Source organism: Neofelis nebulosa, chromosome 18 (assembly GCF_028018385.1).
Source record: "Neofelis nebulosa isolate mNeoNeb1 chromosome 18, mNeoNeb1.pri, whole genome shotgun sequence".
NCBI lineage: Eukaryota > Metazoa > Chordata > Mammalia > Carnivora > Felidae > Neofelis > Neofelis nebulosa.
The window spans coordinates 30,075,273-30,101,468 of NC_080799.1; the positions used below are offsets into that span (position 1 = coordinate 30,075,273).

Genomic DNA, 26,196 nt, shown 5'->3' on the forward strand with positions numbered 1-26,196 from the left:
TGAACCAGAGTTCAAGGGTGGCCACAGGGAAAGGGAGGGGCTCTTTCCACCCTGCCTTGCGGACTGGGCGGTGCAGCCTCTCCTCTGTGGGAGTAAAAACCAGGAGCACGCGCTGCGCTCAGCTGGGACGAGGGCGCAGGAACGAGAGCCGGATCTTGAAGCTGTGCACGTGAGAGGCTTTGATGGGCGCGGCAAGCTGAGCACCCCTCCCCTTTGGCCCCGCGCAGGCGGCCGGCTCCTAAAAAGCCAAGCCCCTTAGCGCCCCGGTGACCTTTTCACCGCCTGCAAAGTACAGTTTGTGCAAAACTCGGATGCTGGACGAAGCACTGGTATAGGTTACACCCTAAATGGTGGGATATACCTTTCGTGGGGCTTTTAATGATTAAAAAAAAGATCATGTTACGGATTGTTTTGGCCAGATACTTTTCAGCATCCATCAATGGTCCTTCCATTGGTAAATAAAGAAGATCAAACTACATTTCTTTTAAGATGAAAAGTTTATTTTGCCTTCTGCCTAGAAGCAAAACTAGTGAAAATTAAAGTATAAAAATAAATACAATTTACATTAATGGGCATTCCACTCAAAGTAAAAGTAACAAAAATAATGTATATAAATTAAAAATCCATCAAAAGCACAAAACGATGTCTGGCACTTTTATGAGGAAAAGCTGTGAACATTAAAATATGTGTAAAACACACAGGCTTTTATCTTTAAAAAAAACAACACTCAAGTTTGTCAACCTTAATCTAAAGCTAGTTTTAACTTTCTCCAAAACAAACTATTTTTTTTTAGCTAATTTGCATTAGTGTACACAAAATTTGGAAATATCTGTCTTTCTGGAAAGACCCACAATGATATGAGTAAGCTGTATCCTGAGTTTTCAGAATGATAAAGCACAATTTATCATATTAAGATATTTTGCTATACTTTATAAAGAATATATCAGTAACTCAGACATTTTTGACCGCCTTCTGATTTCCTGGCTCACTCACTCAACAAATGATACATCTCAATAAAGAAAATCAAGTTTACACCCTGGGTAGGTTATTACGGTCTACAGCTGGATGTAATAGCCAACTTTTAAATAGGGCCAAAAACTGGAGAAAACAATCTTTATCTCCACCTTCTTCAAAGGATATTAAGAATACATACAGTCTGCATTTTCAAAATACCGGTATCATTTTAAAATTCAAGTTAGAAAGAGTAAATGTACACAGTCCCGATTTTATGTGAGAAGCACAAAGCCCTTTTTGGAAATGGTATGATAAATTAACAGTGGCATTCACTTTCATCAAATCATGTTCCCTTGGTAACATTTTTTGGTTTGTATTTTAAATGAATATGTCAGTGATGAAAACCTTAAACGACAGTGCCTCCTCAGTAATGTGTAACTTCAGCTTGACAATATTTCTGTTCCATCTGCAAATCTGAACTTGTTGTTATATAGCCCTTTAGTCTCTCCTAAATCAAGCAAGCTACAAAGAGCAGACCATGAAGAAAGACAAGACGCAGACACCAAGAAAACAGAAGCGCATGCAGCGTTACTCTATTTTACAGAAATGGATGCACTGATTCACCCCTAGGTGCTACTACATTCCAGAAGATTGTGCTATCTCCCCTAATTTTTTACCCTCCATAGAAAGATTTTATGATTTAGGAGAAGTGTTTCCAAGAGTACTGGGGTAACATACATTAAACCTAACATATCTGCACAAGACAACTAGCTGTTAAGAGGAATGTACTTTTGATCAAAGCAGTGGCCCCCAACCACTTCTATGGTAAATTTGGGGGGGACCACAATCAGCAGGTGAGTGTTTTCTCCTATGTGGTTATCCCGTAAATCCAAGAATATGAAGACTGAGAGATTAATCAGTTTTTAAAGTTACATAAACCAGGAGAAAAACATCCTTCTGCAGTAATTTCCCCTCAAATACAACAGTATCTAACTTATCAAATTTAGCAATCAGTATGCAGAGATGAATGAAATTTATATTTGAGAACTTAATTTGTAATTTATCACACCTTTTTGACATTTTATAGAAATAAATCCAAATGCCCTTTAAGTTTACAAAAACGTTCTCTGCAGACATCTGGCTACAGAAAACAAACTTAGGTTTGTACAGGTTAAGCAAAGAGATGGTCAATTACTAAATACTAATGTGCCTTCACCCAAACCTAACATTAAGAGGAAAATGACGGTGTAGGGAAGGAATTAACCAGACTGATCAAGTTGCCCAGATAATTGCTCAGCCCTTTGATGTCACTTTGCCTGTGTAAACAGTCCAGGCTTAAATAAAAAGTCCTGGGCAGGGAAAACCGTATGCATGAAACCTCCCATCCACCCCTTGGTTATCCTAACGAATGTTGTCTTCTTAAATTGTCGCAACATTTGGCCGCTTTCTTTGGGTTTTTCCTGCATATGCTCCTAAAAATAGAGCAAAACTAATATTATTTCTCAATGTCAGTTTTTTATAATATCGTTTAATGAGTGTTTACTATATAATGCCAAGCACTGAGCTAGGCAATGTACATTATTATATTTAATCCTTACATAACATAATCCCAAGGTAGAAACTTACTATTTTAATAATAATACAGCCTAGACATGGGAGAGGAAGTCACTTGCCTAAGTAACAGATACTCTGAGAACCCAGTTACACCTGATTTGCTGTTTGACCCAATAACCACTGTGCCATACTGCTTCCGACTCTGCTTTAATTAGTGGTTGCTGAATTTCACTATAAACTCCTGAGTCAAGCACCAGACATCAAATGAGCCAAACAGGTCTTAAAACATACGATCAGTGATTGCAATTGAGTTTGTAAGAACTATAAACTTTAAGTGCTCTGCAGCAAGCTGTAAGCCCTTGGCATTCTACTCCAATCTTAGAGTATGAAAGTCTGTCATCACAAAAAAAACTAGCTTTCTATCAATTGCTTAATAAACATTCATTCTCCATGCGGATCAAACTAAAGCATAAGTTTCAAGTTTGTTTGTAACACAATCCAAGCCACTAAGAATCTAAGCAGGAAAGAAAAATCTTTTCAACTGCAACTATGGGTCCCTGGGTTGAGATTCATACTTAGAATCTTAATCAGTCATACCGTAATTTTTCAATTACATACAATGATAAAATCGTTAGTCTTTTTCAATTGTCTAGGCACTCAGGTATAAATAAATCTTTAGAAAAATAGGAAAGAAATTTTGTACTTTTTTGGATACATAGTAATTGTACATGTTCATTTAAGAGTTAAGTTCATTTGTATTTATAATTATGTTGCAATGCAATTAAACCACAATAGTTCTAAACATTGAACTTGAGGACATGACTAACTGCACTACTCCGTTCCTAATGTGACTTCCTATTCATCCTTCATACTGTTGAGTATTACTTAGCTCTTTTTCTTACAAATTCACAAGGGACAAACAGTGGAGATGAAATGCATGAGACAAGAACATGGAGAGTAGTCACTGTGGCAATAAATAATATCACGCAAAACAGTACTAACTCCTCGATCAATTGCCAGCTGGCCAGAATTTATCACAATATGTGACTCTAATATGGGAAAAAATTGAAAATGTCTTGAAATCCCACATAACTTCACAAGCAGCAGATCTGGTGTTTGCTTGGAGTTCTCCTAGTTACCTTTCAAACCAGGTGATTCTGACCACCTCTGGAGGAAGCAGAATCCTCAACTACATAACCCCCTTTAAAACACCTCCATTGACTGTCACTCACAGTGGCTTCCAAAAGATGACCTTTTACATTATCCTCTACAAGTGCAACATTATAAATTAAATTCACTACACACATGCAAAAAGTCAGCAATCATTTCAAAGCTATGTTCAGTATCTTGTTCCCTCTTTGAACTTATGTGAACAAATGGCAATAACAAAAAAATGTCTTATGTTGTTCATTCCCTCCTAATTTGGAGGAAATCAGTTAGTAATAAAAGCTCTAAATATGCCTAATTGTATATTAATGGGAAGATTAGAATTGATTAAATAACTCATTGCCTAGTAATTAATTGTATATTAATGGGAAGATTAAAATGATTAACTCATTGCCTAGTGATTAATTTTTGGTTTCTTTTAAATGTTTAGAAAGAAGTGTAGTTAAAGCAAAGCATTTTGAAAGTATGTTTAATGGATCACATAATTTTTGGTGAGCTTATCAAAGTATCTTAACAAAGACACCTACCAAATATTAAAACATTAGCTTAAAAGTTTGGCATGAGTTTCATATTAAATTTGTCTTCTTGCCACCATAAACAGAATTTAAAATCCACAAAATAACAGAAACAAAACTTACCCCCTCCCGCCTGGCATATTCACATGTGATCTTGTGGCCAGAGGGAGAAATTTTTCATCACTTTATGTGCAGATACAAATATTCCTGGGTGATACACTTCCCCAAAGCTCAACAAACATGCACAGATTTAGGCATCAGATTATTATACTTTACTCATTTATAAAAAGGTTTTCTCAATTAGGCACATACAATTCTACAGATTTTTCAGATTAAAAAAATGTATAGCGTTTCCACGGGATTATTACAGAAGCCAAGATAGGACGCACAGTTTTACCAAGGTCTCCTGACCGCCACAAAATACTAACACGGTGGTCATTAGCAGGAATGACTGTGAATATGCCCAAATTATGGTGGCAAGGAAAGACAAGACATTGCACTCGTATGGCCTGCATCGTGGGGCAGCTCGTGCACGTCCTTCTATTGAATGGGCTTGAAGAACTCATTTGCTACACACCTGAAACAGGCGCTCTGTTAGGCACTCTGCTCTGTGAAGACTTCTGTCTATTTTGCACAACCCCCTTCACTGATGTCTTAGGGGTTCTAATTGAATATAAAAGAATTAATAAGTCACTCGCATCAAGATCTAAATGTTCAACATTCAAAGAAAGCAACCATACTGCAACAGTTCAAAGTGCAAATATGCTTGGAAAGAACTTAAGTCTCACGAACGCGCACAGCAAGGAAGCTACGCTTTCCTTCATCGGGAGACTAGAACCAAGGCTTATACTTTGTTGGAAGGATCACTTTGGTGATGCTGAACTTACTATATGGATGCTTACAATACTTAATGAGCAAAATGGTATGAAATGAAAAGTAAAAGCATGCCAACATAAGATGGTAATTAAGATATAATACACAACAGTACACCAAAGGATTATCTTGGAGCACAAAACTTAAAAGATCTTCGCAATGCTATAAAACAAATCACACTTGTAAAATAGATATCCTTTATGTAAAGATACTAAATTATTTTTCCCTCTCAAAGCTCATCTTGCTTTAGATGTTTTTAAATACCCAGGGGTGGCATTCTTACCCTTGTCTACTAAGTAGCCTATGAACTGGTGCATTCTGTCCTTGGTTTGGCTGAAGGACTCTGTTAACAAAGTAAGTAAAAACTTAATTCAGAAGAGACTGACATAAATTCAGTTATCCGCCCCCCCCCCCATTTTTTAAATAGGTGAAAGATGATTAACAGTGAGGTGACACTGGTCATCTATGCAGATATACCAATGTAATACCAGGGAGCAAATCACAATGACTGAAGCATATTAATAGGGTACTTATATTTTTTTCACCAAGAGCCCAAATCTTAGGTTTTTGCCTGGATGTCTCAAGTGTTTAATTCTTGTGTGTTAGATAGTTTATTTATATGCTTCACAAAAACCAACTTTTCCTTTCAAACATCCAAGAGAAGTAACATCATCACTCTTGTAAAAGTAGAAAACAGGTCTGAAATATTAAGCTAGATTTCTAAGGTTTTTAAGTAATTATCCTAAATAAGTCCTAGACTGTGAGCTGAACTCAGGACATCGGGGGCTCAAATTTCTACCCAAGACAGCATGTCCTATAGAAAGCTCCTGAGACATGTGGTCTGTCATATAGTCAGCTACATGACCTAGTGTTAATATGGATCTTGGCCATTCTTCAGTCCTCCAATCAGCTGGGAGTGTTCTGCTGATGTCAAGTTAGAAATAACTCAACAAAGAGCAAGCTTGGCATTTACAAAGAAAATCTTTTTTTTTAAATAAATAAATAAATAGCTTCTCATGGAGATGAAGTAATTTTTCTCACCTTGTTTCAGAAAGATTTTGTTTAACCAGAAATTTCTTATTTGGCATTCCCATTTCAGCAGCTCTAACACAACATAAAAATAAGGACACACAATGTATTTAGAAAGGGAGAGAAAACCCTTACAGATGTGATACATGATGACAGAAACAAATCATTTACAAGTTTTGTACTACTCAGCTGTACTAAGCACACCAGAGACTACTTTCCAGAAAGAAGCAGCTTGCAACGACAGCCACTTTGCATTAGGTTTCCCTCCGGTGAAGTCTTTCGCATATTAGAAAAAGACTACAGGGTTGCCTGGGTGGCTCAGTCAGTTGAGCATCCGACTTGGGCTCAGGTCACGATCTCACAATTTGTGAGTTCAAGACCCGCATCAGGCTCACTGCTGTCAGCATGAAGCCTGCTTGGGATCCTGCTTCAGATCCTCTGTCCCCCTCTCTCTCTGCCCCTCCTCTGCTGGCACTATCTCAAAAATAAATATTAAAAAAAAAAAAAGAATATATCCAAAAGAAGTAAAATTGACAGTGAATATAAAGATTAACTATTTTTAAGGCTGAATGGCTATCGATTACACAAGTTGAACACTGTCAAATTTAGTAGTTTATATGTTTTACCTAAAGATGAAATCAGATTTTATCACCTGAGTAATAAAACTATTTATATAAAAAGAGATTTCTGAGCTCAGCTGTCAAAACGTGAACTGTTCTTTTTTTCTAATTTGAATACACAAAGAGACCAATAGATGACTAAAATTAATTGGCTTGGTAATAACTGGATTAATGTGATGTGACAGGAAGTACACTTACTTCATGTACTTCTTCCTATCGAGAGACTTCTGTGTTGCAGCTGACAGGGCCACTCGTGGGCTTTTCATTCTGTCCTTTAAAATACAAAACAAAAAGCTTTAATGGTACCAGTAATACCACTAAAATAATATAAGATGATCTCAAACTGCACAGAAAATCTTCTCCTACTAGCATTCTGAATTTTAGTCTGTCTTTAGAACTGAAACAGTCCAATTTGTTAATAATTACAATGATTTTTCCCAATGAAGTAATAAACTTGGCTTTTCTTTTGGCTACCACATGAAGACCAATGACTCAAACCACACTCCTCCGACACCCTGATATATTTCAAATAACTCTGGTTTCCAAAAAAGGCAAAATCTACATGATAGTTTCAAGGAAATTCAATGCGAAGCCAGTGATAGTTTTTTATAAGCCATCCAAACAACAGTCAAAGCTTCAACTCCAAAATCCAATCACAAAACAATATGCAATTCTTTTAAATCTGTCATCAGAGTTGCATGTTGCTGGTAATCCTGGGGATTATCTGTGCTTAAGAATTCAGCAAGAAGCTTGCTGAAGTCAAACTAGGGAATGAGGGGCACCTGAGTGGCTCAGTCAGTTAGGTTAAGTGTCAGACTCTGGATTTCGGCTCAGGTCACCATATCATGGTTCGTGGAATTGAGGCCTGCGTAGGGCTCTGCACTGACAGCCCAGAGCCTACTTGGGATTCTCTCTCTCTCCTTCTCTCTCTGCCCCTCCCCACTCTCTTTCTCTCAAAATAAACTTAAAAAAAAAAAAAAAAAAAAAAAAAAAGAGAGAGAATGAGATTTAGTATCAGTTACCCCAAACCCAGAAGAACCTCATTGTGAAATAAGAAATATATTGGTCTCTGCCCCTAGTTCCTGCTAATATTTGATCTTTGACACCTGTTCCTAACACAGAGCTCCCAAAACCCTTGCAAATCTGAGAGTGAAAGAGTAGAAACATTTTTTTTTTTAAATAAGTTTACTTATTTATTTTGGGAGAGAAAGAGGAGAAAGAACGAGTCCCAAGGAGGCTACACTCTGTCAGTGCAGAGCCCAATGCAGGGCTCAATCCCATGAACCTTGAGATCAAGGCCAGAGCTGAAATCAACAGAGTCAGTTAACTGACTGAGCCACCCAGGTGCCCTGGTAGAAGCATCTTTTGTTCTAATATTTAGTTTTTTACCTCAGTTCCTGACACACAGCTCCAATCCCTTGTCATTTTCTGGGTGACAGGAGGATCTTTTGTTCTAATGGAACAACTTTTTGGGGGGCCCCCAGGTGCAGACTATTCATCAGAAAGACCAAGCCTGAGTAGAAGCTTGGAACATTCAGCCTTAGCTTCTTATCTTGCAGAGACAAAAGAAGGGCTGGAGATTGAGTTAATCACTGATCATGCCTGTATGAGAAAGCCTCCATAAAAACACCTAAAATACGGAGTTCAGAGAGCTTCCAGGCAGTGAACACATCCATGTGCCAGGAAGATGTCCTCTATGCAGACAGAAGCTCATGCCCTCAAGACCCTTCCAGTCCTTGCCCTATCTATCGCTTCATCTGGTGGTTCATCTATATCCTTAATTATGCCCTTTATTATATAATAAACCAGTAAATTCCCTGAGTATTGTAGGCCACTCTAGAAAATTATCAAATCCAAAGACAGGGTTGTAGGAACCCTGTTTTAAAGCTGGTCGGTCAGAAGTATAAGTGACAACCTGAGACTTTGGATGGGGGAATCTTAACTGCCTCCTTACCTTGTAGTATCTAACTCTTAACTCCAAGTAGAGAGAATCAGAATTGAATTGTAGGACATCCTGCTGGAGTGGGGGAAAACCTCACACATTTGGTATCAGAAGTGTCTTGCGAGCATAGAAGAAATAGAGTTTTTCTTTTTCACTCATTCATTAAAAAATCAGATAACATACCATTTGCCTGAGCATTTTCTCTTTGCGAACTTCTCGGTCATGATGGAGAATAGACATTCTCTCAGCTGCATCCATTACAAAGAATATGTCATGAATACCATACAGGGCAGCTCGCAACTAGGTTCAAAAGAAGAAAATATTGTGCCCATTTAAAAAGATGAGATTAGAATTTAGTAATATTCTATGCACTTTCACTTAGAGAAAAAGGTTAAAGTTTTAATGGAAACCTATTTTCAGTGGTGAAATGAAGGGAGAGATATAAATGTCCGTTCCCTAAAAACCTACAGGATGTGGGCATTTACCTGAGCTAACACTCTTTCCTGAAGAGAAGCATCTTGTGCTGAGACAACTCCTCTCTTTAATGGTGCCTCTGACTGAAAGCTTCTTATGAATTCCATAGTGTCCTGGAAGAAGAAATGCTCCTTCAAAAACCACTCTTCTAGAAAGATTGATGATCACTGGAATTTTCTTTTGATTTTTTTCTCAGCCAATTCAAAATCAGTGAGAACATAAAACTATTACTTATCAGAAGGCAAACAGCACTCTCTAAAGCAAGACAAAAATACCCAAACTACTTCATTTAAATATTTAAAAAAATTATCAGACTGAGATTAATCAGATTTCTGTAACTGCCTCTATTGCAGTGACTAAAAAAATGTTGGATCTGCCTAAGTTCTGAACGAATTGGTCAACTCCAGCTAGTGACTAGCTATCACTGAACTGGGAGACTGAGACAGAAGTGAAATACAAACAATGGACAAGCTTCTTACTTTTACGGTTTGGCGAAGTTGTTTTAGCTTATCTGTCTGCATAAGCCTACGAGTTAGAAATCCTTTTGCCACTGCAGTTACTTTGTTAAATTTTGTTTGTACTTCTGGACTGAAAACCTGGAAGAAATAAGACAGATACAATTATTTGAGGATCTGAGCATTATACTCAAGATGTTTTCCCAATCTATTACAATAAGCTAAATTCTTCTACATATGTGTGCTCTGTGTAGTTTCATCTCTGACAAAAGCTAAGCTATTTGATGTATGGCAAAAATATCTGTCCCCATTTGTACAACCTAAGATAATGTACCTCTTTAAAAAATATAGCTAGACAGACGGATACACAAATATCATGAAGTATGCCCACCTGAGACCATTTAGTTTTGGCCCTTCCAAAAGCCCTTGTTACTGAGAGTTTGGTGAAGCCACTAGTTGATGATCCCCAGAGGTAGAAGGGTGCTTCATTTGCAGAACCAAAGCTATGCTGTAGGGCAGAGTTCGTGAAACCTGGAAAAATAAATATACATAGAGTATTATACTTGATATTATATAATCAGAATATGCAGAATGTCCAAATAAACACTTATGACTCACTAAGAAGAACAACCGCCCCTGAAACTAATCCATGTGCAGACTTAAAATATTTATGGACTTTAAGCTTATGCACCAGATAGAGCTTCTCAACACAAACAGCATCTCTGGATAATTGAAGATGTGAAGATATGCTCTTGCTGGGTCTGAAGAATTAGATGTAATTCAAGATCACTCAGGAGATGGCAAACTGTGTTTTCAGTTAAAGCACATCACCTGCTGCATGAATAAACAAAGCCTGGGCTCTGAGTCAAATTTCCTGGTATTTTCCTCGCTGAGGTGGCTTTTCTCATGAACACCTGCTCACTAGTCTTTGATCTGCCATCATTTCATTTTTCACTAGTTACTGGTAAATAGAATTACTCGAAGACCTACAGTTTGGGGGCACCTGGGTGCCTCAGTCAGTTAAGTGTCTGACTTTGGCTCAAGTCACGATTTCATGGTTCAGGAGTTTGAGCCCCACATCAGGCTCTCTGCTGTCAGCACAAAGCTGGCGTCAGCTACTCTGTCTCCTCTGTCTGCCCCTCCCCTGCTTGCATATGCGTGCATTCTCTCTCTCTCAAAAATGAACATTAAAAAAAAAAAAAGAACAGAGCTATAGCCTTAAAGTGTGCCAAATAAAATACCTTGCTGTGGGATAACTTTCCCAAATGGAAGAGAATTTTAAAAACATTTACCAGAACTATTTGAATTTGAAGTATGGAGTGAGTCCACTTGAGACAGCATTGTTTCCAGCAAACCAGAGTCACTCACTTTTCTCCATTCTAAGTCCACTGCACTGTGAATGCCCAATTCAGAGGCTTCAGCTGCCTTCTTCTCTTTTAACATTTTCTCCTGTTCTTCTATTTCCTGTAGATTAACCATGTATTATAACCTGCTATATCTTTTAATTATATCCCAAAATACCACCATTTTAGGCTTAGCTAAAAGTAATGGGGAATTATCAGCAAATGATTAATTTCAAGTTTTCCTACCTCAAGTGAAATCTTAAAACAAGTATTCTTCCCCTTCAATACACTCATGCAGAATGCATATTTCAGCATCTATGTATAAAATACCTTGAAAAATATTAAACGTTTTGAGTCAAGGAATCAGAAGTCTCCTTTTGATAAATTATGCATTTATTTTTAGATAAGCTAAATATCAAACCTCACAATTCGGCAATATCCATGTATCAAAATCAATCACCCCCTTAGATTAAGATATACAGGGGAAAAAACTACAAGTATCCTATACATAACGTGTGACCAAAACTCACACATATCCTGGGCTAACTTCCACTTACCAGCCCCATGTCCTTACATTTTAATTCCTCACCTTTTGCAATCTTTCCTGTTCTCTTTCCTGCTCAGCTATGAGTAGTGATAACTGCTGGGCATGCTGTTCTTCTAGTCTCTTCCGCATTTCTTCAAAAGCTAACATCTTGCTTTTTAATATCTCCTCGCCTTCTGAAAAGAAACACATACCCTCAAATTTAGAAAATTTACTACTATCTGATACACAATTTAAATTATGCTTCTGACCAAAGAGCATTCCAACATCTGACATGACACAATCATGGCACAGCCAGGTCCCCACTGTGAACCACATCCTCGGCCCCTCCCCTCACCGCATGCCACCAAATAAAGGCCTGTGTGTCACCACCATCCACGCTCAACAGATCGCATCACGATCTGAACTGATGGAGCCAAGACCATGTGTTCAGTCTGGATTCTCCTCACTCAAATTAACCTCAAGATGTGATTCTCAGCTGTTTATTCTTCTGACTCTTGTTCTTCCCCAGGATCTCTGGTATTGTGGCTTGTAGTTTTGTTTTGGTTTGGTTTTTTAAATAAATGTTCCTTTGATAGTGCAAAGCTTCTCAGCTTCAGGTTCCAAAACACATCGGAAATTAAAATTACATATATCACAATTACTAACTAAAAAATGTATTAAATCATTACAACTATACAACTTACTGAATAGAAAGGGGTAAGCCACTCTGAAATGTTGAAATACCAAGTATTACACAGACATAGCACATATTCATGGATCCATCACGATTCAACAAAATTCAAAGAATTATTCTTTCCGAATATACAGTCAATGATTTTCACTGAAGATAAGCATACTGTCTATCTTCTATGGTACCCCCATAATTTGTTCCTAAATACATTGTATTCATTTACAACAGTTTGCATTTGTTCATGTGCAATTTTTCATAGGCAAAAGGGACTAGAAAAGCAGGGCTAGAATTACAACTTTTAGCAAAAAAGGAAAAAGCTCCTTAGCCCAACCACACAACCAATAGCGAGAGATCATTCAGCTCTACCTTAAGAATTTCATCAATGAGCACTGTCCGGGGGCTCATCTGACAGCAAGCCGGCTACCTCCGTGACTGGCCTTGCTCCTATTAAAGCACTGCCAGAACTGCCCCATGGTTGGCTTTGTGGGTGTCTGCTACTCATGGAGACAGCCTCCAGCCATGCTGTACTGTCCGTCTGGATTATCCAGGTTGGCTCCCCAGGTATCGACTGATGTTTATTTATTAAAGTTCTTATAAAGTTACACAGGCCTTAAAACTCTATTTGTCCTATAAACCCTGTCATAGTGTGCAACTTTACAGAATGTGAGGTTTTTTTTTAGGAAGATATTTATCACATTAGAACTGAAATGTTTATGTCCAAGAACTTCATTTACTTGACTCGGATCTTCTGTATCAGTAATAAAGAATGATGAACCATGACAACAAAATAAGGATTAATGAAGAAGGCATGTTTTAACAAGTTGCTGTTAATATAACACTAGATGAGAAAGAAATTTGAAATATTTTTTATCAATAAAGATGCCATTCTTGAAACGCTACTCACAGAGACTTATTTGTGATTTTTCTCTAATAATTTGATGTTCAGGTGTTCCCTGAAGGACCAATTACATGAGGAGCTCATTACAAATGAAAGGACTGATGGAAATATTAGAAACCACAGTCCAAAAGGAAAATATCATAGTAATACACTAGATTAAAACTGTGAGTGATGTTTCATGCAAGAACTTTTTCCTCCAGTCATTAACAATATTCTCTGTGATACAAAGTGAACTGTGAAAGATTCACATTTTAAATAAGAAAATCCTTGAAGAGGGGTGCCTGCGTGGCTCAGTCCATTAAGCTTCTGACTCTTGATTTCAGCTCAGGTCATGATCTCAGTCATGGGATCGAGCCCTGTGTCAGCCAGAGCTGGGTATGGAAGCTGCTTAAGATTCTCTCTCCCTCCTCTGATCCTCCCCTGCTTGTGTGCTTGCTTGCTCTCTCTCTCTCTCAAAAAAAGAAAATCCTTTAAGAAAGCCTATCAAATGGCAATAAACTATAGCTAATGATATGTTCTCTGACAAGAGAAATGAAATTAAATATCCCGATGAACAAATGAAGACAATTATTGTTTTTCAAAATGTCAATTAAAAGTATTAAATACAGGGGCCATCTGCTGGGAGGGTATCAAACACTTCAGAGTTTCCTTACCTTTGGAACTACTTTCTAACATTTTATTCTTGTTGATGTAGACAGATCCCTTAGGGTATCTTTTTTCTGGCAAATGTTGCCTTTCCTGTTCAGTTATTCCGGTTGTTAAGACAAAAGGGCAGTTTTCTTTTTGCAAACTATCAATATCTAAATCAAGTCTGCGTTTCACTTTCTCAAAACTGTTATCCAAAAATTGTTCATTTCCACAGGACACTGTAGGGGTGTCCATCTGCTGTCTGGTATTCTGGTTTTGCATCAGTAAAGGAGATGGGTTTTTTACATCATAAGACTTATTCAGTTCCATCTGTAAATTGCAGTTTTTCTCTAACACATTGGCTGACTTGAGTGCACTCATGGGTCCAAAGTTTTGACTCACTACACACTGACCGGTGGCATACGGCTCATGCGATCTTGGCATCGCAGTACACGTACTATCCATTTTGTGTGGTCCTCTCCCATCACATGTTAAGTGACCTTCCATGACATCAAGTCCATGAATAACCTTATTTTCTAGGTGATTTCCTGAAGACTGACATACCTGATTTGATTTACCTAAAACCACTTCCTGTATGGCTTCAGATGTATTTTTGGTGACATAAACCTTGCTTGAACAAACTCCTAAATCAACTGGTAACTTTGGCACAGTTTCAGGTATTTGTGTTTTTTCCTCAGTATCTTGAACAACTAAGTCTATCGTCTGTTCTTTTCCTTTAGGACTTAACTCACAGGCGTTTATTGGGTTATTTATAAGTATATGACATGCTGATGATGGTCTAGAATGCCTTCGATGCATTTTAGGACTCAGGCTTGGCTCTGGAGTAGGTAATTTGGCATACGAACCAGTAAGACTTTTGATAACATTATTTTCGGTAACAAAAGTGGGAATGACTTTAAAATCAGAATCAGGATCTAAAATAGTGTGATGGCCAGTTCGTACAGGTATGTCCACTTTAGAAAAGCTACCTAAAACTGATGTATTCATGCTGCTTGCTTGAGCGGAAGCACCTTGGAGAAGAACATTTGATTTATTAAGGCTTGGTTTGTCAGGAATAACTGAACCACAGTGTTTGCCAGTCAACTGTGCCTTTTCCTTTCCATAGTCAGTCACTTTACCAGCATCATTCTCTTTATCTGAATGACTCTCGTTAACACTCCTCTTTGCACTACCTCTCAGACTGCGTCTAGACTGTTCTCTTTCTATATATTCCTTTGACTTTTTCATCAGGTTCTGAAGACTCATTATGTAGGGATCTGGAGTAACTTCCGAAAGTGATGGATCCGGTTCTTCATGTGTTGGCAAGAGACCATCAGACGTAAGAGTCTCCTGTGGGGTTGCTGAGGGGGTTTTTACAGAAGCTTCGTTCTCCGCAGGGCTAATATCTGAAATATCACACTGCTTCAGAGAATTAAATTCTTCTGAGTCCCTAGCTAAGTCTATCCCATTAAATTTAAATCGGTCCTCATTATTCAGTGGCAAAATTCCAGTTATCTTTTCAGACTTTCCTAAAGTAGAGTGTTCAGTAGGGCTTGGCAAGATATTTGGAAACATAGCAGGGACATTCAGGTTTCTCTCTTCTGAATTAGAGTAAACTGTTTCAGTCTCCCATGGATCAAAATCACCGGCATTAGGTGCTTTTCTAACCTGAAAAAGGAAATTTAAAAATTAATATTCCCTTACTATACAAAAAAAGCCTTTGATTTGTTTTCTAAAATAAAATTGAAATAGAAAATTCAGAGTTCTAATATTTGAAAACACAAACAAACAAAAACTAAGATAACCTTTTTCTATTGTGTCCTATATCACAGGGAGCACAAATTATTATAAAAAATATCCATTGGTCATTCTGGCCTGTTTATTTAAAGATTAAAAGAAAAAAAAGGAGATTATCTAATCTGATACAATATGTATGTATGTGTATGGGTATACACGTATATTCATATATCCATGTGCAATTTAATCTTGGAATAGAAGGAGTCTCATTAACTTTCTTTTGGTTTACATGTTATTAATGTCACCAGTTGTTCCTCCTATGAAAGCTGTCATTGAAGCATACCAAGGTATGAGTTAAAATAGCAAATAAATTTCTTACATGGATGACTCCTTCTTTAACAAAGACTAACATATTTTGTAGTAACTAAAACTAAACATTGTAACTAAAATCCTTCTATATGATGAGGCAAATTTGTAGTAAATGAAAGCTCAGCCATGTAGCTTAAGTTACTTAGAAATAAAATTTTCAACTTAAAATCCAAATCATCAAAGTAAACTTCAATTTGATTAACCGATGGCCATTTTTAAACAGCAACCTGTTAATGAGTTTTGCAACAAGCAAAAGTAAAAAAAATTCTGAATTAAGGGGCACCTGGGTGGCTCAGTCAGTTAAGTGTCCAACTTGAGCTCAGGTCATGATCTTGCAGTTTGTGAGTTCAAGCCCCACATCGGGCTCTCTGGTGTCAGATGGGAGCCTTGCTTTGGATCCTCTACCTTCCCCCGCCCCTCCCCTGCTCACACGCACTCTCTCTCTCTCTCTCTCTCAAAAATAAATAAACATTTAAAATTTTTTTCCAGGGGCACCTGGGTGGCTCAGTTGGTTAAGTGTCTGACTTCAGCTCAGGTCATGATCTCATGGTTCGTGGGTTTGAGCCCCGGGTTGGGCTCTGTGCTGACAGAGCCTGCAGCCTGTTTCAGATTCTGTCTCTGGCTCTCGCTGCCCCTCCCCCACTTGTGCTCTGTCTCCAAAATAAATAAACATTAAAAAAAAAAAAATCCAAATTAAGAGAACAATTGATACACAAGAGATCCAACAGAAAAAATTAAAATTACACTTTCTATATAAATCATTTGACTTTGCAAAAGAATAAAAAGTGAACTAGGGGGTGCCTTGGTGGCTTGTCCGTTAAGTGCCCGACTCTGGATTTCAGCTCAGGTCATAATCTCACAATTTGTGAGTTTGAACCCTGCATCAGGTTCTGCACTGAAAGTGCAAAGCCTGCTTGGGATTCTCTATCTCTGTCCCTCTCTCTCTATCCCTTCCCCATGCACACAGCTCACCACGCCCCCAAAATAAATAAATAAACGTTAAAAAAAAGAATAAAAAGTGAACTAGGATGGTTTTTAAAGATTATACAAGTATATGTTAAGCTGACAGAAATTATCATATTATCAATACAGACTCCAGAATCCTGAATATTAAAAGATTTTTAGGGGCGCCTGGGTGGCTCAGTCGGTTAAGCGTCCGACTTCGGCTCAGGTCATGATCTCATGGTCCGTGAGTTCGAGCCCCGCATCAGGCTCTGTGCTGACACCTCAGAGCCTGGAGCCTGCTTCGGATTCTGTGTTTCCCTCTCTCTCTGACTCTCCCCCGTTTATGCTCTGTCTCTGTCTCAAAAATAAATAAACATTAAAAAAAAAAAAATTTTTTTTAAGATTTTTAGGTCGTTGTGTATGTGTTTTTTCCCTAGACCATATGGCACTCCTGTTTTACCTTACAAATCCCAAGACATATAATGGTTTCCAGGTACTATGCAATAAATAGTACAACAAAGTATACTTAGTCACAACCTCAGGATCAAAATAAAACAAAAGTGATACATACTCACCAAACCCAGGAACATATTCATAGGTGTAAGTAAAATAAAATGTTTTCTTAAAATACCTCACGTTTCACATTTGTGTATACAGCAACTATGATTTTGTACACTACTAAAATGAGCCTTAAACTTAATATGGACAGTAATTATAATCTGCAAATTAAATTATTACCCACGGAGAAATGAAGGTAGCAGTTGGTGGGAAATAGTCTCAGGTTCATTATACATGTGTCATCTAGTATGAATTATACAGACTGCAAACCCTTAAGATTATGAAGAAAATTTTATTTTATTTTATTTTTTTTTTTTTCAACATTTTTTATTTATTTTTGGGACAGAGAGAGACAGAGCATGAACGGGGGAGGGGCAGAGAGAGAGGGAGACACAGAATCGGAAACAGGCTCCAGGCTCCAAGCCATCAGCCCAGAGCCTGATGCGGGGCTCGAACTCACGGACCGCGAGATCGTGACCTGGCTGAAGTCGGACGCTTAACCGACTGCGCCACCCAGGCGCCCCTGAAGAAAATTTTAAATGTAGCCTGCAGAACAGTGCTATGTATGGTAGACATAATTTGTTCAACATAATTCATTTGGGTTTTTTTTAGTACGATTCAGACCTTAAATTGTTTATACAAATTTAAATTCAGCTAAATAAAAATAATTGCAAACGGCATGAATGTATTGTTTAAATGGTTTCCATTTGGATCTAAGATGAATGTAGACAATTCTACTTATCTAATCTAAATTGCATTTGTGTATTTAAGAGGGTAATTTTCACCAAAAAAAATTGGGGGCAGTTATTTACTTTAGCAGAGAATGAGAATAAGGTCATTGAGTCAATAGTCTGATTAGTTCAGAGGTAAACGACAATGGTCGATTCTATCATTTTGTCACTGAGAATTCCATGTTTTTAGAGTCATAAGACACAGACAATAAGCAATTATATTCAGGGTAGGGCTCCATTGTCTAAGTACCCTCTGATTCAAGTACTAGGCATCACTAACAAGCAAGTGAGTGTTCTTTGGAGTAACTGAAATGGAATATTACAAACTACAAAGCTTCTCAAACATTATAGTGAAATATATTGGTAACTAGTAAGTGCAAACATATTTCTAAAAAATTATCATCAATGCTTACCTCATGATTTCTTAATTATAATTTTTAAAAGCCTACATTACACACCTGAACATTTTCAAGAATCTCCTGGACACGAGCCAGTAAATCTTTCTTCTTATTTACATGCTTTCTTGTTTCTATATCAAGTGCTTTCTGCTTTTCTTGTTGCATTTCCTTCCTTCTCTCAATGGTAAGCTGCAAAACATCATAAATACATAATTATTTCTCATAAATATAAAAATATTATAAAATCAGAAAGCTCTGAATCAGAATGATTAAAACATGGAACAGATAAAACCACAGGGAAAGGTATCTGAGCAGTAGTGAGGGGTAATGAGGAGGATGGGGCATGGGAGATCTTTCTGTGAGTACAAGAATGTTCTGTGTAGGTGTGAGTTACACAGATGTACGCCATATATGAAAACTCATGGAACATTAGAACTTGAGATCTGTGCATTCTACTGCATGTAAATTATTCTCAACTGAATAAAAAAGTTAAAAAGAAAGAAAAAAACCTGTTCGCTTACCCAATGCTCTAAAATGAGAAATAAAATAAGCCCTTTTGGGGGCTCCTGGGTAACTCAGTTAAGGGTCTGACTCTTGATTTTGGCTCAGGTCATGATCTCACAATTCATGAGATTGAGCCCCACGCCGGGCTCTGTGATGACAGTGCAGAGCCTGTTTGGGATTCTCTCTCTCTCTCCTCTCTCTCACTCTCTCAAAATAAATAAATCAACTTAAAAAAAAAACAAAAAAAAAAACCACAATAAGCAAATGGTATTTTTGAACTCTGACTGGACCCAGATTAGGAAAAAAAATAGTATAACAGACATTTTGAACACAAATGGAGAAATCTAAATATGAATAGAATATTAGATGCTATTAAAATTATTACTAATCTTCTTAGGATGTGATGATGGTATTGGGGATTTTATGTAGGAGGATATCTTATTTTTAGAATATTTATACCAAAACATTTAAGAGAAAATTGTTATACAGCTTCAATTTTCAAATGGCGCCGCAAAAAAAAAAAAAAAAAAAAAAAAAAGCATGTATGTGTATATACACATCTACATATATATAAAATCACAAACACCATAAAGCAAAGATGGCAAAAGTGTTAAAAATTATTAAATCTAGATGGCATACATGTGGGGAGTCACTGCACTACCCTTTCTATTTTTCTGTCTGTTTGAAAATGTCATTACAAAAAGTTGGCAGAAAATATTGATCTTTTACCTCCTGTTATATAAAAAAAAAATTTCATGCAACTTCTTTCAATTATATTAATTTTCTGGTTTGAAATAAAGTCACACACATTTTAAAAACATTCAATCAGTATGAAAGAGTTTACAGTGAAAAGTGTGTCTTCCTTCTCATCCTGTATTCCTTTATCATTCCTAAGAAAAAGAATCTTATATAAAAACCCAAATAGTTGACATATATTGAGTACCTCCTATGATCCAAGTAGTGTTCTAAGCATTTTACATGTATTAGATCATTTAATTCTCCAAAGAGTCCTATCAAAGTAGACACTATTTTTATTCTCATTTCAAAAATAAAGAAAATGCGGGTGGCCTGAGTGGTTCAGTCAGTTAAGAATCTGACTCTTGTTTTAGGCTCAGGTCATGATCTCATGGTTTGTGAGTTCAAGTCCTATATGGGGCTCCGCACTACCATTGCAGAGCGTGCTTGGGATTATCTCTCTCTTCTGCTCTCTCTGCCCTCCCATGCTCATGCTCTCTCTTTCAAAATAACTAAATAAACAGGGAAGGGGAGGGCAGAGAGAGAGGGAGAGAGGGAGGGAGAGAGGGGGAGAGAGGGGGAGAAAGGGGAAGAGAGACAGAGAGAAAGAGAGCAAGGGAGTGAGAGAAAGAGAGAGAGGGAGAAAGAAAGAAAAAAGGAAAGAAGTACAAGAAAAGAAAATGGACCTGCAAGTTCACACAGCAGGTAGGTGGCAAAGCAGTGATTTAAACCAAGGACAGCAGGCTCCAGAGCCAGGCTTGTAAGCACTATTTTACCCTGCTTCAGAGAGCACGATGTGTGCAGTGATTTACAATAGACTGTGGAGATCCTTCCATGCCTGCACATGTGGGTCTATTGTACTCATTTCAATGGCATGTATGAGATTTCTATAAAATGGACCACAGTCTTTAAACTAGTCCACTACTGGACATTTATGTTGTTTGTTAATCTTTTGATATTTCAAACAATGCTACCATAACCTGTACGTATTTCTTCGGGCACAAAGAGCAGTATAAGTGTAAGATATTCCCAAAAATGGAATTGCTAAATCAAAGGTTACATATACTTTCAAATTCTGATAAACACTACCAAAATGATCTCCAAAAAATAAAATCAGCTGATTCTCTCAGAAAAAATGTAGGATAAGTGCTTTTTCCCCACAACCTAAGGAACGGTAGGTCTTAGCAGATTTTTGCCAATCTAGTAGATGAAAAAACGCTAACTCTTTTATATTTAATTATGAATACGAAGCATTTTTTCAATGTTTATAACCCTTTTTTTGCTTTTCTGTAAACTTACCTTAGTGACTCACTATAGAAAAAAAGATTATTGGGGCGCCTGGGTGGCGCAGTCGGTTAAGCGTCTGACTTCAGCCAGGTCACGATCTCGCGGTCCGTGAGTTCGAGCCCCGCGTCAGGCTCTGGGCTGGGCTGATGGCCCAGAGCCTGGAGCCCGTTTCCGATTCTGTGTCTCCCTCTCTCTCTGACCCTCCCCCGTTCATGCTATGTCTCTCTCTGTCCCAAAAATAAATAAAAAAATAAAAAAAATAAAAAAATAAAAAGAAAAAAAGATTATTTAAAAATCATAGAATGTTTACCAGTGGAGAAAGCACAGCCACTCCATGGAAGCGGATAAGTGAGATGCTTTCAGATGGGACAGGTAGAAAGCTCTCCGTGGACAGTGATGCCTGCTGGACTCTGGCAAGACTATTCTCACAGAACTTCTCATACTCCTCCATCTTCCCACAATTACACTGTCAGAGAGAAAAATGTCACTTGCAATGTGCTGAGAAAAACAGATCTTCATGATTTGGCAAATTTTATAGAGCACTTAAATATTTCTAGCATTCACAATTCCTAGAACTGGCCCCCAGAATTTTTTTTTCACTGATGAACAGCGAATTCTTAAGTAGAGGTAAGCACCTCAAGATCCTACCCAGTGAAGCCTTGCTTCCTATATTAAATATTTCCAAGCATATGTATATAAATCAATCTTTAAATATGATTTGTTTAGAAAAGTACTAAGAACTCACCAGGGAAAAATTCTTAAAGGAACAAAAGTTCTACACCACTTTACTCACTTCAGATTATAAACTAGAATATTGTATTTTCCTTAGCAGGACTTATCTACACAAGAAAAACTAAATCATACAAAGGTAAAAATGCCAAAAGAAAAAAAAAAGATAAAAAGGCTATTTACATAAAAGAGGATATTTACCTTTTAAAATTCTTCTGTTATCATGAAGTTCAAAGTCTATTAGTACTTTCACATCTTGAAAATATATCTGGTCTCCACAGTCACCAGACAAATCAGTCACAGGTGGAAACCAGAGTATCTACTGGCTCTCTTAATAATACCATCTTATTGTTGAAAATTCTAAGCACCACCAAACTACTTAAAACAATCTGCCCAGTAATTTCACAACTTCTGGAAAAGTGTGATGATGGCTATGAAAATGCAAGGTAATCAGGAAGCATTAGCCAGCATGTTCATTCATTTAGCTAATGTTAAATATTTGATTGCCTGTTTCCATAGCTTTATGTCTGGCATCGTTTCCTTTAAATAAGAGAAAATGAAAAGAGAGACATCAGACTCATAACCAGCAAGGGTATGAACTGTGAAAATAGAAAAATACAATAATGTTCCCTTAGGTGTTCATTTTAAAACAATTAACCAAAAAAGGCAGGGGGTGGAAAATTTAATTGATGATATGGGATACGCAGCAATGAAATAAGATAGAATATGATACTGTCTTAAGCATTAAGGTACTTAAAAATGTAGTACACTAAAAAGTCAGGGACACATTATAGCATAATTAGAAATGAAGAAAAAGCATATTATGATTTGATTATGAAAAATAAGATATATTGCTAATTTTGACCAACTGGTAGTCTTCTTATTAATAAAACTTCTTCCTACCATCCCATCAATTCTAATTATTTCTATATTCAACTTATGAAAAGTGTGAGTTTAATTTCAAAGAAAATTATACTGGAGTGTGAATGAGATTATTTTTCAAGCTTGTATTCACAAAACAAGCAAAAGTAAAAAAACAAAACAACAACAACAAAAAAAACCACAACACCTTTCTGCATGACATACCAAGGCCTCATTTTTTAGTCTGGATTTCAACCCCCATTATGTTATCTTAACAACCAAAATATGCAGAAGCTAAAATGTAAGAGAAATTCAAACAACTCCATTTCTACTAAAATACTTAAAAATATTTTTTAACACAACCCACGCATTCAGCATTATAGGGCATGTAAATAGATGACTATACAATTATAAGAAATATTTACTTTCTATGTATACACAAGCAAAGTATGAAATTCTATTTTAAAGTTCTGGGAAATGTAAAGAATGAATAAAATGTTTTTATGGCAAGTTTTATTTTTCTTTCAACAACCTCATACAGATATGCCAATTGCTTTGCAAAGTTAAATTCAAATCTCTTAAACAGCACACGTTTGTCATGCATATTGCAGATGTACCGTGTTAGATTTTTTATTACAGCATAACTAGGGCATATGATAGGGCTTTTAATACCCAAATACAAGTGCTAAATATGGTTGATTATGGAAATTACCAAACGATCCTAGAGCATGAAAGAATTTTTCCTATCCTTCAGCCTCAATGTGAATTTCCCTGACCTCAAAGAGGCCATCCCTGATTATCTCATCTAAATTAATCCTGCGTTTACTATCACATTACCCTGCTATTTCCCAATTTTCATAGCACTTACCACTATCTGAAATTATCTTGTTTATCTCCTTGGGTTTTGTCTGTCTTCCTCCACCAAAATGTAAGCTCCATAAGCACAGGTACCTTTTCAGTCTTGCTCACCACTGAATCCCCATTACATAGAACAGTGTCAGCACACAGTAGGCACTTGATAAAAGTAATGAATAAATGAATTAGGGTAATTGGCTCAAACAATAACGCAAACCAGGAGAGAAGAAAAAAAGGAGAGAGTGGACTAGATAAAAAAGAAGCTAGCGAGGAAGAATGGAATTTAAAGACTGGTAGTTTCATGGATGATCCTATTCTCCAAAGAAACTGGTACCTCTCAACTGCAAAGGCAATCATTTAAAAAATGAGCATTGTATCCTATATGATTAGCAAGAAGGCACTTCATTTCTCACACAATTACCTGTCAGCAAAGTTTTTTTTTGAACAGAGCCTTGACTACAATGCCACTCCAACCACAAGTCTACCGACCCACAGTTTACCAGCAGGCATTACCAGTCCACTTGAATTAACAATTTTCAGCTGCATCAAGTTCAGACATGCCTTGTCTTCTCCATTTATACCATGACCCTTCTCCAAATGAGTCTCTTTGCAAACCCCATAGACGGGTGCTCCTCACCAGTGTTCTACCAGCAATGTCACTAAAGGGGATAGTGCAAGTAACAGAACAGATCTTGCTGTGTTTTCGGATGCTAGCTGCTCGTTTACCCCCTAGTCCTCCCAAAGACAAACTTTTTGTATAGGCAATAAAGAGGAAAGTTTCTTATTCAGGGACACATTAGCTGTGTGTTCTTGGCAATTTACTTACCATCTCTATGCCTCAATTTCCTCATCTGTAATGCAGGGATAATCAGAGTATCTGTCTCAATAATTCAATGAACTAAAACGTGTGTGGCAATTAGCATAATGCAGGACACGCTGAAAGGACCAGTATAGGGGACTGCTTTTATTATTAAGAGGATGATGATTATGATGATTTTTGTCACTAGGTTATGAATATCGGGAGGGTAGCGACGGTGCTTTGTTCCTCGTAGGATTCACATGTAACTTTAAAACACACAAAGAGGGACAACACCGTCCTCATTTCGTTGTTTCCAGAACCCTGTCCATCAAATCAATCTCTGGGAGCCTGTCACTTGCCTAAACTGGGGGGTAGGGAACCTGGATTATAACCCTGCAGAATAGGAATCACCTAGCAGTATCAGGGGCTCTCAAGAGAAGTTGCTTTATTAGCCTCAAGCTTATTCCCCGGGGTCGCAAAGGCAGAGTAAACAGCACTCCTAGGGCCTTTGGTTGTGGTAACCGGCTTTCAGAATGTCCAGTGCACACCCTGAGGACGCTCCCTCGCCACTATCTTGGGAGAAGAAAAACGGTCCCGTTTTATCAACGTGAGGCGATTTCTGGCTCTGTCTCGAGTTTATTTGCTAGGGACCCTCTGCCTTGACCCCAGCGCCCCACGCCCACCTCCCCCAGCTCCTTTGATGGGGCTCCATCCCGAGGGCCCAGGCAGCACCAGCATCCGAGCATCACCTCCGCGCCGAGTGTCGCTGGTCCCCGGGCACCTGTCTCCTCACACTCGGCGCTTTTCTAGAGACTCGAAGCTCAGGGGTCCACCACCTGCATGCGGGTGCGGCACAGAGTTCACCCTCAGCTCTCAGGGCGCCAATTCCGCCTCCCCCGGTGACCTAAAAGCCGGGACCCGCTGAGGATCTAGTTCCCTCCTTAAGAACACACCTGATCTCCCACGGCCTCGTCAGCTTTTTTTTTTCCCCTCGCCACGGGCCTTGTCAGGAAGCAAACGGCTCAATTGGTACTGACAGAGCGCAGCTCGGTCCGCCGCCGCCTTCTCCTTCTCCTCCCCGCCATATTACTGGTCTCAGGCGGCAACGCGGGATCCTGGCAACCGCCACTGCCGCCGCCACCGCCCGGACTCCACCTCTTTGGGCCGGCACTTCCGGGGGCTGCTTCCGGGGCCGTTGGAACGGCTGGGCCGGAAAAAACTACAATCCCCAAGGTGCATTGCGCTCCGCGGTACGCGCCCTGTCCTAGTGATGGAAGGCGTAGTACTTGCGGGCGGCGCAGTGCACGCTGGGAAACGTAGTCTTCACTGCAAGCTAGGGCCTGTAAAATTTTAATGTATTACTATAAGAACGCCCCTCAGGTCTGAACCCCCTGAAGTGTTCCTTGTAATTGCTACTTTTTACTTATCTGTAAAGAGATAACCTCTTTATTTGTGGTCGTTGGAAAACATACAACACTTACCAAATTTTTTTTCCCGTAAATAAAAAATTGCTGAATCCCAGATATCAACTCTAAGCCTCAAGACATCCCTACACTTTTGCAAATCAGTGGGAAAACACGTCCAAGAACAAAAAGTAACAGGTTCAAGATGGCTCAAAAAGCCCTGAATGTTTTACCAAAATCTTCTATCTAAACATATTACCAGCTTTCCCCAAAATATGAGGTAGTTAGTTGCCCCTTTCCATTTCCTAACTCTGTTTTACCTTCTGCCTTTCTTGCTGAAAATTCTTCCCGTGCCGATTTTTGCACATGTAAAATGAGTTTTAAGAGTGCCTATCACACACACACACACACACACACACACACACACACACACACCGCCTATCACAAGGGTAGTTGTGAAGAACAAATGAGGTCTATTTCTTACGCAGTGCCTGGTACAAAAGTCTCACTATTAGCCCTCAGTAAAAGAAGTAAGATCAGGAGGAGGAGGAGTGGAAGGGCCACAGGATTAAAACTGGGATGGCTTGATGTCAGTCTTGACTGTCATTAATTGCGCA

At 38.2% G+C, this 26,196-nt stretch overlaps 1 protein-coding gene across 8 annotated transcripts; it reads right to left on the reverse strand.

Moving 5' to 3' along the window:
* Window positions 1-478: 478 nt before the first annotated feature.
* Window positions 479-25,355, reverse strand: CCP110 (centriolar coiled-coil protein 110). Of its 8 annotated transcripts, XM_058710048.1 has the most exons (17): window positions 25,130-25,353; window positions 23,391-23,536; window positions 21,863-22,201; window positions 21,243-21,398; window positions 18,467-18,595; window positions 13,695-15,336; window positions 11,516-11,646; window positions 10,876-11,047; window positions 9,975-10,114; window positions 9,608-9,724; window positions 9,140-9,241; window positions 8,838-8,954; window positions 6,911-6,984; window positions 6,105-6,167; window positions 5,347-5,406; window positions 4,768-4,853; window positions 479-2,426 (listed from the first exon to the last, which is right to left on the reverse strand). In XM_058710048.1, the coding sequence occupies exons 4-17, from the start codon at window positions 21,381-21,383 to the stop codon at window positions 2,374-2,376; spliced, it is 3,027 nt and encodes a 1,008-aa protein (XP_058566031.1). In that variant the 5' UTR covers window positions 21,384-21,398; window positions 21,863-22,201; window positions 23,391-23,536; window positions 25,130-25,353; the 3' UTR covers window positions 479-2,373. The 8 variants fall into 8 exon arrangements, with proteins under 8 accessions (XP_058566031.1, XP_058566034.1, XP_058566029.1 ...); XM_058710051.1 differs by lacking the exon at window positions 21,863-22,201 and having other exon boundaries at window positions 11,516-11,643; window positions 25,130-25,355; XM_058710046.1 differs by lacking the exon at window positions 21,863-22,201.
* Between the last annotated feature and the right edge of the window lie 841 nt (window positions 25,356-26,196).

Coding starts and splice junctions, on each gene's coding strand:
- CCP110 (XM_058710049.1), bottom strand. CDS start 21,383: ATGGAGGAGTATGAGAAGTTCTGTGAGAATAGTCTTGCCAGAGTCCAG. Junction 11,647..13,694: donor GTTAGAAAGTAGTTCCAAAG/GTAAGGAAACTC, acceptor GTTTCTTTTCAG/AAGGCGAGGAGATATTAAAA. Junction 11,048..11,515: donor AACAGGAAAGATTGCAAAAG/GTGAGGAATTAA, acceptor GTTAATCTACAG/GAAATAGAAGAACAGGAGAA.